At 41.9% G+C, this 18,130-nt stretch overlaps 1 protein-coding gene across 1 annotated transcript in view; it reads left to right on the top strand.

Annotated features, from left to right (window-relative positions):
• KAT14 (lysine acetyltransferase 14) overlaps positions 1-16,580 on the top strand; it is a 70,221-nt gene extending 53,641 nt beyond the window's left edge. The window contains exons 7-12 of the mRNA XM_004376442.3: positions 6,467-6,603; positions 7,540-7,715; positions 9,600-9,790; positions 11,832-12,894; positions 13,748-13,853; positions 16,453-16,580. Coding sequence (XP_004376499.1) covers positions 6,467-6,603; positions 7,540-7,715; positions 9,600-9,790; positions 11,832-12,005 — 678 coding nt within the window. The 3' untranslated portion in view covers positions 12,006-12,894; positions 13,748-13,853; positions 16,453-16,580. The remainder of the gene's footprint in view (positions 1-6,466; positions 6,604-7,539; positions 7,716-9,599; positions 9,791-11,831; positions 12,895-13,747; positions 13,854-16,452) is intronic.
• Positions 16,581-18,130: the final 1,550 nt, after the last annotated feature.

Genomic DNA, 18,130 nt, shown 5'->3' with positions numbered 1-18,130 from the left:
TTGTCCATAGATGGGTGGATTTATTTCTGGGTTCTCAATTCTAATCCACTGGTCTATGTGTCTATTATTGAACCTATACCAGGCCTCATCATTGCTTCTTTAAATATATCCCCTTCTATTTTTTTTTCTCTCCTTCTGGACTCCTAATATATAGATGTTGACACCATTACTTCTTTTCTTTGCCTTTTTGAAGAGATCCTTGACCTGTCCCTAATGTCATTCATTGAGTGCTTTATTTCAGTGATCATGTTTTTAATATCCGGTATCTCTAATGGAGTCTTCTTCATAACTACTTATTTCTGTTTCCAGTATCCTTCATTACCTTGAAGTCTCTTTATTATGCTTTTTTTGGTAACATCTTTATTGAGATATAATTCACATACCATACAATTCACGCATTTAAAATGTGTAATCGTAAGGTTGCCATGAATCTGAATTGACTTGTCAGCAACTAACAAGAACAAGTATATTCACAGATTGGGTAACCATCACCACAATCACTTTTACAACATTTATGTCATTCCAGAAAACCTGAATCTTTTAGCTGTCACTGCCCAGTCCCTTATCTTCCTCACAATCTGCTAGCTGTCTCTCTAGATTTGCCTGTTCTGGACACTTTATATAAATGTATTTTATAAACTAAATGGTACAGCCACTATTATGGTAATGTCATCTTTTGTGACTGCTTTCTTTCACTTAGCATATTTTCAAGGCTCATCTGTATTATAGCATGCATCAGAACTTCCTTTTTATGGCTGAATAATATTCCATTGTATGGATATACCATGTTTTGTTTATCCATTCATCTGTTGATGGACACTTGGCTTGTTTCCGTCTTTTTGCTATTATGAATAACGCTGCAGTGAACATACATGTATAAGTTTTTCTGTGAATGTTACATTTTCATTTCTCTAGGGTATATTCCTAGGAATAGAATTGCTGGGTCATATGGTAACTCTAAGGAGCTCTAGTGGTGCAGTGGTTAAGCGCTTGGCTGCTAACCAAAAGATGGGCCGTTTGAACCCACCAGCCGCTCAGCAGGAGAAAGATGTGGCAGTCTGCTTCCATAAAGATTTACAGCCTTGGAAACCCTATGGAGCAGTTCTACTGTGTCCTGTAGGGTCACTGTGAGTCTCAGTTGACTTGACAGCAACGGGTTATGGCAACTTTGTATTTAACTTTTTGAGGAACTGCCAGACTGTTTTCCAAAGTGGCTGAACCATTCTACATTCCCACCAGTAGTTTATGAAGATTGTGGTTGCTCCACACATCCTTACCAACTCTTGCTATTAATCTGTCTTTTTTATTTTGATATTCATTGTAGTAGGTGTGAAGTGGTATCTCAGTGTGGTTTTGATGTGCATTTCTCTGATAACTACATATTATGCCTTTTTTTAGTATGGTAAAAATATGTATCACAAAACATTTGCCATTTCAGTGTTTTTTACATGTGCAATTCATTGACAGTAATTATGCCCATCATGTTGTGCCACCACCACCACTGTCTATTTCCAAATTTTTCTCACCCTTGTACTTACTGTGCTTTTTAAAAATTCTTGTCTGTGTGGTGAATTAATTCTGCTTTTTCCAGTATATTTAGTTTGTTATTCATTTATTTCTTGCACTTCTTATTTACATTCCTTTTTTTTAAATCTGTGAGCTCTTCCCCTTAGTCTTACCAGCTACCTTTGCTGGTAGTATACACCTCGTGGGAGAGGCAGAGCTTGGTTCCTAGCTTGTTTAGTAAAGTTTAATAAGATGGGAACCTCTGGGCTCAACTACTTCCCATCTTCACCTTTTTCCACAGTTGGGCAACCTCATCTCCCAGGGAACCTCTGGGACCTCTGACCCAGGTGCTGCTGCTTGTCTCCCTCTGCTGTTATTGCCTGGGGTTATGGAATGCTCTCTGGCTGTTCAGAATGCTGTCTTTTCTCCACCCCCAGTGCTCCTCTGACTTGACCCCTCTAGCTCATGCCTGGCTGGCCTAGTTGCTTGGCAGTAATCCACCCAGAGCAGAGTGGGAGAGGAAGTGGCATAACCAGGAAGCCCCCCATTCCCACCTGTGCCGCTTCACTGGTACCCACCACTTGGGGCCTCCCCAGGATTCTCATGGCCTGTGTGTTGTTCCACCCTCCCTCACATTTGGCGTGTCTCAGGTTGGGCTGGGGGGAGGAGCCAGCAGCCCACCCAGTTCTCCATTTTGTTTAGAACTAGATGTTTGAAGAAACTCATTTAATGTTTTCTAAACTTACTTGACTTTGAGACACTTTTTTTTTTCACCATCTACTTATTCAATAAATGCAAATTGAGCACTTAATATGTGCCAAGCATCACTAGTCTAGCTGGGAATACCGCAGTAAATTAAGACTAGGAAGGTCCCTTCCTTTATGGAGCTCACAGCCTTGAGCAGGGAAATGACAATAACTAACTGAACCAACAAGGTGACCTGTAATGTGAAGCTGTGGCAGAGGGGAATAGAGGGCAGTGGCACTGCTTCCTGCTGGGTGGCTTTAAGGACAGTCTTTCTGAGAAGGTGCCAGAGGAGCTTAGTCCTGATTCACAAAAAGGAGCCGGGTGGAAAAAGATTCAGGGCAGACTGGCCCAGGTGCAGGCCCTAAGGCAGGAGTACATTTGGTGTGTGTTGCAGGAACATGGTGGTGGGAGGTAGGTGAGGGAGATTAGCAAGGGCCAGATCAGGCCTCAGGACCCTACAGGTCCAAGGTCAGGAGCTGGATTGTATTTTGAATGTACAGTGGGAAGCCACACATGAGTTTTGATCAAAGGAAGTGAATTTATCATTTCCCTTTTTTTTTTTTAAAGACTGGCTTCTGAGTGGATAATGTATGCTGTGGGGTAAGAATGGCAGCAGGGAGACCAATGGGAGGCAGGGGTAGTGGTCTGAGCGGTAGCCGAGTGGGAGTTGGAGTGGGGTGAAAGCAGAGGAGATGGAAAGAAGCAAAGGGGTACAGTGTGACATCTTTGGAGTTCCATAGAACTCACCTTGAGACATTAGCCAGATAGTAAGGGTTGTGGGATTTCATGGGACAGTGGTTCAGTAGCTGGTGTCTCAGTTACCTGTCACTGCATTACAAACCACCTTAAGACTTAGTGGCTTAAAACAATAACTACTTAATATTTATTTTGATTCTGTAGATTGAGTAGTTCTTCTGCTCCATGTGCTGAAGGCTGGGGCCACTCATTGTGGCTGCACTCAGCCGGGAGCTGGGTTGAGACCAGAATGACCAGGGTGGCCTCTCTTCCCCCAGAGCTCTCCATGTGGCCTCGAGTCATTCAGTGTTCTAGTGTGGGCAGCATGGCAGTTCGGCTTCAAGAGGGGGAAGTGGAAGCTGTCAGCTGCCAGAATGTTGCTTCTGCCTCTTTCTGGTAGGTCAAAGCCAGTCACAAGGCCAGCTCCTATTAAATGGGAGGGGAACTAGGCCCTGCCCTTTGGTGTGAGCAGCCAGAGGAGGCCACAGAGGCAGGAGGACTTCTTTGCCCATATCTGGAAACTGTGCCACAGCCCTGACTTTCACTTGAAATGGATCTTAAAGCCCTGGAAGAATTGCAAAGTTGGCCTTTGAAAATTTTGGTGTCCAGTTTGGAAAAGGAATGAGAGTAAATTATAAAGGATGGAATGCTTGCTCTTCTTCCAACAAAGTGGTTGTCTAGGCCAAGCAAACTGATTCTACAAAAACAACTCAGGTTTCTAAACTTCATCCAGCCCTTGGAAAACCACCTTATAAATGTGCCTTTTCATCTTCTGTCCGAGCACTTTCTGTAAAACCCTAATTGCACGTGTTTTGTTATGACATGACTGAGGGCCCTGGCATGCTCATTGAAGAACAGCACATCTGCCATCTGTCTCTCGGGTTCAGAAGAAGTATGTGAACCCACCTCTTATGGCAACAAAAGCCACGTCCTTGTTGAACTGTCTGGTAGGGCTCCTTTGCACTCCCAGCTTTGTCAAATTTGCTTGCTGGAATAGAGACATGTTTCAAAAAGTCCTTATGCAGGTACAGCAATAATTGGCCACTGTGGCTCTTTGGATAACAGAGTGGTCCTATAATCTGGCCCATGTGTTGCTGCTTGATACTGTTGTTGCTGTTAGTTGCTATTGAGTTGGCTCTGACTCATGGCAACCTTATGTATAATGGAACTGAACATTGCCCGGTCCTGTGCCATCTTTTAGCACTATACTGGACAATATTCTGTTGTAATCTATAAGGTTTTCATTGGCTAATTTTCAGAAGTAGATTGCCATGTCTTTCCACCTAGTCTGTCTTAGTCTGGAAGCTCATCTGAAACTGATCCACTATGGGTGACTCTGCTGGTATTTAAAATACCAGTGGCATAACCTCCAGAGTCATAACAACACACAAGCCACCACAGTACGACAACCTGACAGGCAGGTGGTGAGCTTAATACTACTGCTGGTTAATATTTAGTGAGTGAGTTAAAGGCATAATATAGTTATTTAAAATGAAGCCTAGAGAAGCTGTAAATCCAGTGCTCAATCCTGCATTTCACTCACTTAAAAAAAAAAAAAAAAACCTTTATCAACAAGGAGGCCAAATCCATTCAATGGGGGAAAAACAGTGTTTTCAGCAAATGGTGCTTAGAAAATTGAATTTCCATCTGCAGAAAAATGAAACAAGATCCATACCTTACACCGTACACAAAAACTGATTCAAAATCTATCAAGGACCTAAATGGTAACTCTAAAACCATAAAGTTCTTAGAAGAAAACATAGCAAAACTTTGAGACCTAATTTTTTTCAATGATAGATTATCAAATACACCAATGAATGTACAAGCAACAGAAAACAATAGATAACTGGGACCTCATGAAAATTAAATACTTCATCAAAAGACTTTAGCAAAAGAGTAAAGAGATAACCTACATACTGGGAAGAATTCTTTAGGAACGATGAAACTAATAAGGGTGTAATATCTAAAATACATAGAAAACATCTATAGCTTAACAATATAAAAAGACAAATAACTGAATGAAAAACTGGGCAAAGGACATGAACAGACATGTTACAAAACAGGATATTCAAATGGCCAACAGACACATGCAAAGATGCTCAGTGTCATTAGCCATCAGAGAGAAATGCAAATCGAAACCACAGTGAGATACCATTTCACTCCCAGAAGGATGACCAGGAGCCCTGGTGGTGCAGTAGTTAAGAGCTCGGCAGCTAACCAAAAGGCCAGCAGTTCGAATCCATCAGCCACTCCTTGGAAACCCTGTGGGACAGTTCTGCTGTGTCCTGTAGGGTCAGTTATGAGTTGGAATCGACTCGACAGCAGCGGGTTAGGGTGGCTAAGATTTAAAAAAAAAAAAAGGCAAATGGAAAATAACAAGTGTTAGAGGAAATGTGGGGAAACTGGAACTCTTATCCATTGCTGATGGGAATGCAAAGTGGTACAGTCAGTGTGGAAAACAGTTTGGTGGTTCCTCAAAAAACTAGAGGTAGAACGGCCGTATGACCCAGCAATTCCACTGCGACGTACATACCCTAGGGATCTAACAGAAGTGATATGAATAGACATGTGCATACCTATGTGTATTGCAGCATTATTCACAACAGTAAAAAGAGGGAAACATCCTAATTGCCCATCAGTGGATGAACATATAAGTAAAAGGTGGTACATACATATAATGGAGTATTACTCAGCGATGAAGAAAAATGAATTCCCAAAAGATCCTACAACATGGATGAACCCAGAGGACATTGTATTGAACAAAATAAGTCAATCACACAAAAAACCAAATATTGTACGTTCTCACTTTTATGAAATGACATGAATAGGTAAGTATACAGAAACTGATGTTTGTTAGTGGTTACCGGGGATGGGGAGTGGGGTTCACTGCCTGGCTAGTAGACACTGGTTATGTTTGGTGATGGGAAAGGTAACACTGAACGAGGGTGAAGTGTGCACAGCTTGACCAAGGTAGACAATGTCACTAAGAAGTGCACGAGAAGAAAGGACCTTTTGGTAATTGCTGTGGCATATATAATTTTGCAGCAACAACCAAAAAATATATGTGAACAACCAGAATGGAAATAAGAGCATGTTCACGCATTGTGAAGAATGTAACCAATGTCACCGAACAATTCGTGTAGAAATTGTTCAATGGGAGCCTAAACTGCTTTGTAAACCTTCACCGAAAACACAATTTAGTATTATATTATTTTAAAAAAATAAAAATCTTTTTAAAAGACTTTAAATTACTTTAAAACAATTTTAAACTATTACAACTGGGGATTAGTTTTTCATATCTAATTTTATGCAGAGATACCTACAAAGCTTGTATTGAGCCTTGAGTTTTCCAAATGAGTAATGCACAAAGACCTGTTTTCTGACACACAAAAACACTGTAAGTACTAACTATATGTGGAAATGAAACCAGTCCTCTGAGTGGTTTTATTTTTATATAACCAGTGTTTCTTCTCCATAGACTGCCTTGCCGTCCAGGAAAGGATTTCGGCACCAGACCACTAAATTTTTGTATCGTTTGGTGGGGACAGAAGACATGGCTGTGGACCAGAGTATCATCAGCCCTTACACTTCTCGGATCTTGAAGCCTTATATCAGGTAATGGAGAAGACGTCTGATGTTCAGTGTGTCATGAGGGATAACGTTTGTGGTTTCTGCCTCCCCACCATCCCCACGCCTCTGCTGGCATCAATAATTGTGAGTGGCGTTGGCAAGGACGAAGCTCTGTGCTTTGTGCTGGGTTTCATCCTTGGCTTGTTTCAGCTGTACTTCTTGCAGAAAAGGTGGTCCTTTGAAAGAAAAGTAAAAAGCAAGGATAAGTTAACTCTGTTAGATTTCACTGTGATTATCATTATCATTTTATTTTAAACTGTTAATGTTGTGTGTGTCTATATCTGTGTGTATATATGCAGTACTCTATAAGATGAAGAGATGGGAGAATTGGGAGTGACATCTTCATCCAGCATATAACCAGGACTGAACGCTGGGTTGGTGTCTTATAATGGGTCTTGTCTGGGTGGTAAAATGGGAGCTGAGCTTACTAGAGAATCCCCTGGTAGTTTCTTACCTGGGGACTAAGAGAGCACATTGTCTTCTTGAGCCATGCTTGCTTCATAGTCACAGTTAGCAAGTCTGCTCAAGTGTCCCATCGTCTCTGTGCACCCCAGCTGCCCTGGGCTGGCTGGGTGTTCTCTTCTCCGGGCTCCGGCAGCACGGGAGTGCAGCTCTGTACCAGAGCATCCTGGTGGAAGCAGGACGCTGTCTGTTTCCTCCCTGTTCATTAAAGGCTCCGCAGCACGTAGTATAGCTCCTGGCGGGTACAGGGGGATTTGGCTTAATGAGTGTTTATAGAGTGAATTTCAAATCTCATACCAGGGAAGTATCTTAGCTATTATCAAGCTAGCAACCACATAAAGCAGCACAAATGAGTTTGATATTTCAAGTAGGTCAAAGAGTTTATGTGAATCAAAAGACTAGGAATAATACTGGGTACTTTTCTTCACTTGAGTTTGTTTATTTTCTGTGGCACTGGAGGCGTGACTATGAAACAAAGCCACCCAAACTGCAGCTCCTGTCACAGATCCGCTCCCACCTGCACAGGAGCGACCTGCACTGGACACCGGAGCCTGACGCGCCTCTCGATTACTGCTATGTTCGGCCCAACCACATCCCCACGGTCAACTCCATGTGCCGTGAGTTCTTCTGGCCGGGTATGTCCCCCTCCCAAACTAGGCAGATCAATTTTCTGTAGAGTTCAGTCTAATTTTTTAACTAATATATGTCGTCTAACCCTAAAACCTTTACTCATACGATTTCATTTGGTTTGTCTCCACTGACATAAAGATATTAAATACCTCTTGTTTTCCTAAAGTCAAGGAGGAGCCAACAATTAAAGTCATAAACTGTGTTTTCATTTGTTTCTCTTCCCTGTGTATTTCTGCTTCCAGAATAAAATATTCACCCTGTTTTGCTTCTACATATGTTTAGATACCAGCTAATGTCTATGGAAGATACACAGACTGGTAGTTTGGGCATGTTTGGACACTTGTTTTTTGCTTAATGATTCCCTGTGCTTTGTTTAACTGTTCACTAGAGAGGGTTAGTACAGCCAAAAGGTGTTTTTAAACAGCCATTCTTTCTCAGTCATCTAGTGCTGCTATAACAGAAATGCCACAAGTAGATGGCTTTAACAAAGAGAAATTTATTCTGTCACAGTCTAGCAGGCTACAAGTCCAAATTCAGGGAGTCAGATCCAGGGGAAGGCTTTCTCCACTGGCTCTGCAAGAAGATCCTTGTGATGCATCAGTCTTCCCCTGGTCTGGGAGCATCTCAGTGCAGGAACCTCAGGTCCAAAGGACGTGCTGTGCTCCCTGCACTGCTTTCTTGGTAGTATGAGGTCCCCAGCTCTGCTTACTTCCCTTTCTTTTTATCTCTTGTAAGATAAAAGCTGGTGCAGGCTACACCCCAGAGAAACTCCCTGTACATGGGATCAGGGATGTGACCTGGGTAAGGGTGGTGTTACAATCCCACCCTCATCCCCTTTAATGTAAAATTGCAATCACAGAATGGAGGATAGCCACAGAATACTGGGAATCATGGCCTAGCCAAATAGATACACACATTTTTGGGGGACATAATTCAACCCATGACAGCCAGATACCATGGACCTTGAGAATAAGAGTAAACCGTATATGATTTGTCATTTTATCAGCCTTAGCAAATTGTTGCTGAAGACCACAGCCATCAATCAATGGAACACATTTTAATTGCTAAGCGTAAACACGTTCTTTGTGGATCTGCTTCACCATGCTGCTTTGAAACATAAAGGAAATAACACCACCAAAACACAATAAAATACTATTTTTTAAAAAAGGAAATAATAACTGTCCTCCAGATGTGAGATAATATTTCATCGAGATTAGCACTGTGTCATCTTTATTGACTGATAATCATATCATAGTGCATATGGTGGCAGAGCTCTGCTCTTTCTTTTAGGTGTGGCATTGGGGCTGAAAAGAACATTCTGGGAACATCTACTGCTTCCTGCCCTTGTGCTGCATGTCTTCCATACATTATTCATGGAATCTTTTTTTATTTAACTTCTTTATTGTGAAATGTAGCATATGTACAACAGAGTATATCAATTGAATACGTACGAGGTAAAACATACTGACATGAGCACTCAGAGAATCTTTACACAGCTCCGTGAGGCCTGGGTATGCGCCTGTCTTATGTGTTACAGAGTCGGAGTCCCTGCGACGGTTAGAAATGCGCCTGCAGTCACACACGGTAGGGGAGGCTGAGTTCAGAGCCGCGTGTGTCCGTCCTGAACCCGTGCGCTCTCTGCTACGCGCCCTTTTCTTCCTCTCTTCCTCTAACATCTGTACTTAGAAATGACTATGTTAATTTTGATATTTTCTAAAATTCATTTTTATTTTTATGATCCAGATGTGTGGTATCTATGGTAGTATCTTTGTCCCCCTGTTTGGGTTTTTTAGCATGCAGGTGTGTCTTAAGCACAGACTGGACAGCTTGGTGTTACTTCATTCCAGGAGGCACCGTGGTTTGAATCTCCAATTGTTTGTTTTCTTCAGGCATCGACCTGTCTGAGTGCCTGCAGTATCCAGACTTCAGTGTGGTTGTCCTTTATAAAAAAGTCATCATTGCCTTTGGCTTCATGGTTCCCGATGTGAAATACAACGAAGCTTACATTTCATTTCTATTTGTTCACCCTGAATGGAGAAGAGCAGGCATTGCGACTTTCATGATCTACCATCTGATTCAGGTCGGTCACCTGGGCTCATCTCAACTTGTATCTGGGCTGCTTGGAAGATTGGGGGGCACGGTGAGGCTCAGCTGGTCCTTCCCAGCACAACGCAATGGGATGGGCTGCCCTAAAGCCGAGTGAAAGCAAGCCAGTCAGCAGTGAGGGTGTTTAACACACAGAAGGAAATCTCCAGCCCTCCAAGATAAGGTGACTGTTCAGACCTAAGCATCCAGGAAACCTGTTGGTGAGTGTAGAGTAAATAAAATGAGGAAACCCTGGAATGAGACCCTAAAGTGCTGTGCTGTGCTGCACGTGTAGTGACTGTCCCTGCTGTTAAAGTCATCGCCGCCTCAGCTCTGACAGGTGGAAACAGAACTGCCTGGTCTTCAGTTGTTAAGTATCCTTAAACATCTTAGCAAAACTCTATCAATAAGTCCGTATTCTGTTGCTGCTGCTGTCACTGCATAAGCTGGTATGAACCTTCCAAGACTTGATTCTTATAAAGGATATTCATCCTTTGATACAGCGGCCTCACCTTTGAAGAAAAAATACCATATTTTTATAATGTATCAGAAAAACGTGGGAATCTTTATTTCCAGAATTTTTCTGATAACTTTTATTTAGAAATCGTTTGGTATGGGAGACTGTGTTATGTGGGTAAGATTCCTTTTTGAGAGAGGATGGAGATGATAAAATTGTTTTTTCAGTTTTTAATGAAAAACGCTCAGTAATTCCCCAGTGTTGGCAGGCACCTTGAGATTGCTTTCTTCTGATTCCTCAGTCAGTGACTATGTAAATCATGGAGCTTGGTTAATATTGCTACCTTGCATTGTTTTCCCTGAGACCTCAGTTATTTCTGCCACACATTCCCCCTCTCTTGGGCCCCACGCCATCCACAGAATCGATCTTTACTCTTCTATTTTAACAGATAACTTTCAGGATTTTCTACCTTTTCCTTCATTGGTAAGGGCCTGCGGGCAGGGCAGGGATGATATCATAATGTGTGTGTCCTCAGTGCCTAGATGAGGCCTGGCGCAGTCAGACCTCGCTGGGTGTTTGCTGGGTAGGTAGAAGACAGTTGTCTCTATGTGGATGCCTAGCCCCAGCCAGACCAGCACCCTCAGTCAGTAGAACTTGAAGGTGCCCATGGTTAAATTGTGTATATTTGCAGTTTAAAGAGCACTAATGTCACCTCACAAAATTTGCTCTATATACTCATAACACGTTCTCATCCCTGCTATAGTAGTAGCTTGCTCTTGTCCTAAAAATGCCACCATTGACTGTAAAATCTCAGGGGCCCTGTCTACTTCAGTATTTCAGTGCCTGCCTTATTAAAACACAAGTTCTTAATTCATACGACTTTTGGTGTACCTTGTTCTTTGTAGCTGATAAAAGAATCTAAGAACTTGCCTTGCGTTGATAGAACAATTACTGTTTTACCCCAGGATTAGGCCAGTGCTAAATATAGAGAAACATACTCTAAATCTCAGTTCTGAGAAGCTAATGCCATCAGTTTTAGGGGTGGAAGGTGGACTTTGGGATTCGGAAGGTCTATATGGGGTCCTCAGCTTTTATAATAAAACTAGTCTTAATAGCTTGTATCTGTGCAGCTGATTTAGTGTATTTCCTAGTAGGCCTAGGATGGGAGTTTTCACATATTTGAGGGTGCAGGAGAGCATCCAGTTTTAAAAAGCAGAGACTTGTTCTCTATTCTTTAAGTTTGCCGTAAGTGTTTGACATTGGTATGCTTCATATATTTAAATATAATTGAGTTATAAATAAAATAATAAAAAGTTGACAGTAAAATAGTCCTCTTGGCCCATTGCTTCAGAGGGAAAAAACCACCCAAAATGCCATTGGGTACCTGTCTTGTGAGTGTTTTGATAAGCGGCAAATGTCATTGGGTTTCCAGCTGTTGCTAGGTGTTGCAATGTCTCAGCCTCAGTGCCTGATTTCTGTTTCCATAACTGACTTGCCTACATTTAGAAGTCTCCTCAGCTACTCATTTTCCCCTCAGGCCTTTTCATTCTCATCTTGTATTTTTCCACTCTTTTGGCAGACCTGCATGGGCAAGGATGTGACCCTTCACGTCTCAGCAAGCAACCCTGCTATGCTGCTGTACCAGAAATTTGGATTCAAGACGGAAGAATATGTCTTAGATTTTTATGATAAATATTACCCCTTGGAGAGTAAGGAGTGTAAACATGCATTCTTTCTGAGGCTCCGTCGCTGATGGAAACGCAGCTCTTCACAGAGAAGTGTATCTGCTGTGAGAGAAGGGGTCTTCACATAGAGGCGGTTATTCCTTTCACTGTGGGTCTCATCCTCCTGCCGTTAGACTTCGTTCTAACCTCTGAATTGAGGGGAGAAGAGTGGTGGGCAGGGGAAGCAGTAGGAGCAGACCTGCAGCAGAGTAACTCCAGTCCTCTGTTTCATCCAACATCCTGGGACTCTGTATGTAAAAATGGTGTGGTGGGGGCGTCTGACCTCCTCTAACTTCACAAGGGGGAAGAATCAGCATCAGCAGCCTGAGGCTGAGGCCAGACATGCCTCCACCCTACATCCTTTTTACCAATTCTGACACCTTAGTTAACTGAAAGTGAATGGTGCGGCAGTCCTTCCACCTGACAGTTTGTAAAAGAGCATCTGAATTGATATTCTTGGTGAGAGAGAATCAGTCTGTCCTAATCTAAAGATGAGAAAATGTGTAGCTGTTAAGATTCACATAGTGGCGAGAGGCGCTTTCCTGCAGAAGGCACCCTGTGTCCTAGGACTAGAGGAGCTTGTGAGATGATTACAGAGGGATTCCAGCCCTCTTCCAGCCATTGACAGTGTGTTGTCAGTGACTCTGGGAAGACTTAGGGCACGGAAGTTCTGTTGTCTCTCTTGCTGGCTTTGGCCATAGCCAGTGAAAGTAAACTACTAAACGTTTGTGTCTCTACATTGCTTCATCTGTTTTACCCGTTTGCATCTCCCTGACAGGGACTGCGCCCGGGATTGAAGGATCTCATTCTAGTGTCTGTGGAAGCTGGTTTGAGTTGGAGCCATTGAACAGCCTGCCGTGTAGATTGCTCTCCATGGCACTTGCTCATGCCCAGGACAGTTGAGCTGCTGGAGTGAAGGTGTGGGATGGTGGAAGCAAATCTGGCTGTAACATAGCCTGTAGCCTGTTTCCAGGACTAGGTTGTTGAGTGTGCGTGTGGATGTTGGAGATGGACAGTTCATAATTTTCTGTCAGGTTTTTTTTGTTTTGTTTTTAATCTAACAAGAGAGTTTCTAAAATTATCAGATGTTCATAGATAAAAAATCTTTCCTCATGACAGTTTATTGCCAGAGCTTCAATCTAGTCACTTTGTTCCCCCTTTAATTAAGAGTGTGGTTCTTAGCCATTTCTGGAACATGGATCCCTTTGAGAAGCTGAAGAAAGCTGAATACTCTCTCTAGAAAACTCCACACACATCCAAAATTTTGCATCAGGGATCTGTGGACCATGAGTTAAGAACCCCTGTTCTAGAGGTCGTACTTGCAGCCAGCTTGTGCCCTCAGTTTAAAGGGAAGTGTGTTGAGCTCCCATGTGAAAACCATGAAATTTACTCTCACCTGGGGAGACTGAGTCCAGGCTCGTTTCACTCTGTGTGAAGAACTTGTCGCAGCACTGTCTCTCTCTGCTTTTTCTTCCCTCTCTCCCTCCTTCCTTCCTTCTTTCCTTTCTTTTTTGGAAAGGTTTTTCCACCTTTTAAAGGTTTTTGGTTGACAAAATAGATTGCAACCCATTAAGTAAAATTGAGGAAGTGAGATTTTTCCAAATCTGGAAATCACCTTGTGATTGTTACATGTGAAGGTCAAGCACTGTTGTTGCTGAGGCTGGCTGAAGCCATTGTCTCCGTAGCTTACAGAACTGAAGAAAACTCTTACTGCTTTAATTGACTCTTTGTTTTACATTTTTTAATTATGAACATTTTAAATCATACGCAGATTCAGAAAATGGTGCAACAAACCTCATTACCCACCACCTATGTTCAGCAATTGTCAAGATTTTGCCACATTTGCTTCATTTGTTTCTTTGCTAAAGTGTTTTAAAGTAAGTCTCAAATATCCTACAATTTCACCCCTACCAACTTAGGTATTTCTCAAAAATATGGATATTTTCTTATATAACCTCAATGCATATTATCACCCTTAACAAAATGAACAAATTTTTTGGAATCATCTAATAATAAACCTATAGTCAGAGCTTCCAGATGGTCTCAGAAATACTGCCACGGTGGTTTGTTTGGATCTCCAAAGTCTAATAATCTAGGGTAGTGATATTGTCCCCATTTTTCCCCAACATTGATTGGTTACAGAAACAAATCAGATGCCCTGTAGAATGTCCCACTTTGTGGATCTGTCTCCTGCCACCCATAGTGTCATTTGTGAAGAGGGCTAGACCAAGTAGAAGTGGTCTTTGTCTCCCTTAGCCTGAGGCATGGCTGGAACTGCCTTTCCCTGGGGTCCCACCCGTTCCTGCCTGGGAACTAGGGGCATGGCCATTTCCCAAGAGCGGGCTTGGCAGCCAGGATAGGTAGTGCAGTTGCTGGTCTTGATGTGCCTTCCTCTCTGGCCTTTCCCTTAAGTTAGTCGGGTAATAAACCCTTAACTAGTTCTCTAAAAGTGATTGTAAATGGTACAAAGGGTGGGGACTGAAGTGTGGAAGAAAAAAAAACCATAACCAAACCTGTTGCCATAGAGTCAATATCAACTCATAGTGACCCTGTGGGACAGAGTAGAACTTGCCCCATAGGGTTTCCAAGGAGCGTCTGGTAGATTCAAACTGCCGACCTTTTGGTTAGCATCCGAGCTCTTAACCACTGCACCATCAGGGCTCCAAAGTGTGGAAGAGCATTCTCAAATGACCATGCATTGGTGGGTTTTTGTGGGCCCTGACGTGAGGGGAGCTTTGGCTGCATCTGCCATCCAGTCAGCGTAGAAGAACGTTCTTAGACCCTGTCTTCTCCGCCAGCCAGGTAGGGCTGATGGTTAGATAGTAACATCTAGGGTTGGCAACAGCTGCAAAAGGATTGTTCCGTTTTCCACTCATTGTACAGCAGTTGTAAGCTATTTGTAAGAAGCCCTGGTGGCACAGTAGTTAAGTGCTTGGCTGCTAACAGAAAGGTTTGGGTTTGAACCCACCAGCTGCTCCACAGGAGAGAAGACCTGGCGATCTGCTCCCATAAAGATTACAGCCTCGGAGACCCTATGGGGCAGTTCTACTCTGTCATATAGAGTTGCTCTGAGTCAGAAGTGACTTGACGGCACACAACAATAAGCTACTTGTTTTTAACATATCTTTAAAAATGGACACAACTTGATGTCAGAAAAAAATTGAATTTAAGGAACCGTGTGAGAGGCCATGTGATAGAGGACCCCTCACATTTTGTTTCATTTAGGGAACACTAACAGCCCTCTACTTCGTAAAATCTAGTTTGTATCGGTGCCTGCACTGTGTGTTGTGTTGGGGTAGGCGCTGTTGTCCCTATCAGCCAGATTTGGAGCTCCGTGGGAGCTGTGTACTGCTCTTGTCCTCCCAGTACTTGGCCCAGGGCCAAGATTCCCAAAGCAGTGATGGCTGGCTGCCAGAGAACTAAGTCCTCCAGGCACCTTATTCCCCTCCCAGAGAGTCACACGGCCTGTGTGAGAACAGCTATTGTAGAAATGAACATTGGATTTGATTTTGAGAAAGAGACTCAGAGGTCAAGTGATTTGCTCATAGTCCTCTAGTACATTGGAGAAGCATGAAAGGATTCCTGTTACTCAAGCGAAACCAGTACATAGTCCTGCAAGAACTCCAAAAGAGGAGGAACCTGCTATAACCAGACACACACTCAAGTCTTTTAAGGGTTAGCTTTAAAAAATTACAGGTATGCATTCAATGGGGAACTAACAGTCTCTACAAAATGATGCCGGCAAAATTGGATATCCACATGCAGAAATATGAAATAGTACCCATACCTCACACCATACACAAAAAGTAATTCAAAATTGATCAAAACTAATTTAAATGTTAAAGCTAAAACTATAAAGTTCTGGGAAGAAAACGGACAAAACTATGGGACCTAATTTATTTTTAAAATAAATTATCAAATAACTATTAGTGCATGAACAACAGAAGTCAAATTGGATAACTGGGACCTCATAAAAATTAAATACGCACATCAAAAAACTATCGTAAGAGTAAAAAGACAGCCTACAGACTGGGAAAAAACTTAAGGAATGACATCTGATAAGGGTTTAATCTTTAAAATATATAGAAAACTTCAAAGATACAAAGAACCCAATTAAAAAATGAACAAGGGACATGAACAGACACTTCACCAAAGAGGACATTCAAGCAGCCAGCAAACACATGAAAAGATACGATCATTAGTCATTAGATGCAGATCAAAGCTGCGATGAGATACCATCTCACCCTTGCTAAAATGGCACTGATTAAAAAACACAAATGCTGGCAAGGATGTGGGGAGACTGGAACCTTTATCCACTGCTGGTGGGATCATAAAATGGTACAAGCACCCTATAGCAAACAGTATGGTGCTTCCTCAGAAAACTAGAACTAGAACTGCCTTATGGTCCAGCAATCTCACTTGTAGGTATATACCCTAGAGATCTAATACTAAAGACACAAACATATGCACACCTAGGTTTGTTGCAGCACTATTCCCAATAGCAAAAAGATGGAGTCAACCTAAGTGCTCTTCAGTGGATGAATGGATAAAGAAAATGTCATGCATACATACAATGGAATACTCTGCAGCCGTAAAGAATAATGGTGAGTTCTCAAAATATAATGTGGATGAATCTGGATGACATTAAGCTGAGTGAAATAATTCAGTCACAAAAGGACAAATACTGTATTATCTAACTATGGTAAAAAAACAAGAATAGGTGTACATACATACAATGTTCAATGGTGATTACAGGGGTAGGTGGGGAGATCACTCTGTAGATAGTAGTTATTTTTGGTGATGGGAAAGGTAACACCAAATGTTGGTGAAGTGCACAGCTTCACCAAGGTAAATGATGTCACTAACAAATACACAAGAAAAAAGGCTGTTTTTGGTAAATGCTATGACAAATACAACTTTGCAACAACTAAAAAATACATGTGGTTACATGTGTATGTTATGTATGCATACAAGTGTATATTTGCATATATGTAGACAGTTGTATGTATATGCTGGTATATATGTATGTAAGTGTATGCATCCATATACATAATAGAGAATAAAACACATAGGACAAACATTGGTTTACTGGGTCTGAAGGCTTAGGATCATAGTCTTGTGAGACAACTCAGTTGGCATAGTATAGTACATAAAGTCTGTGTTCTACATTCCAGTTTGGTGAGTAGTGTCTGGGGCCTTGAAAGCTTGCGAGCGGCCATCTAAGATACAACTATTGATCTCTCCATGTCCAGAGTAAAAGAGAAAGAAGGAAACCAAAGACTCAGAGAAGAAACTGGGCTTCAGGACGAGTAGTCTACACTAGAACATTTCCTCATCTATCCTGAGCACCGTGTAGAACTAGATGGTACTCGGCTACCACTAATAACCGTTCTCATCAGGAGCACAGTAGATAGATCCTGATAGAATGGGAGCAAAATGTGGAACAGAACTCAAATCCTTAAAAAGTCCAGACTTACTGGACCAGTCGAGACTGAAGGACTCCCTGAGACTATCGCCCTGAGATACTCTTTAATTCTAAAACTGAAACTATTCCATGAGGTCATCTTTTATCTAAACAAATTGGCTCATAAAATAATACCACCCTTGAGTCCTGTGCTTCTTTAAAAAATCATTGTAAGAGACCAAATGGTTAATATTTACTCTAAAGCAAAGATGAGAAGGCAAGGGGGTAGGAAAACTAGATTATTGGAAATGGAACAGCCAGAACGGAAATAATGAGAAACTTGACACACTGAAAAATGTAACCAATGTCACTGAACAAATTGTGTAGAAATTGTTAAATGAGAACTTGATTTGCTGTGTAAACTTTCACCGAAAACACAATAAAATATTATTTTAAAACATTACAAGTATATTTTACTCTTAAGTATATGTTTTTCTTTTTTTTAATAAAAATAATGGGGTTTTTTCACCCCAGAGCTTTAGGTGGATTGACACTCCAGGAAGATGGATTAGATTTAACCTGTTGTTTTGACGACTCTCCAGCCCCCAGGATGTGTGTGTGCCCCATAGAACTGAAATCTCATTCTTTTCCTCAGTAACTCAGGGAGTTGAAGAACTATCTTCACTTCGAATGACACTTTGAGAGAACTTGGAGGTGCAATTGAGAGGCAGTTTAAAAGCAAACACACTA

This window comes from Trichechus manatus, unplaced genomic scaffold, assembly GCF_000243295.1.
Source record: "Trichechus manatus latirostris isolate Lorelei unplaced genomic scaffold, TriManLat1.0 scaffold00042, whole genome shotgun sequence".
NCBI classification, from domain to species: domain Eukaryota; kingdom Metazoa; phylum Chordata; class Mammalia; order Sirenia; family Trichechidae; genus Trichechus; species Trichechus manatus.
The sequence above is the reverse complement of the archived record's forward strand: the minus strand, read 5'-3'. Positions and strand labels throughout refer to the sequence as shown.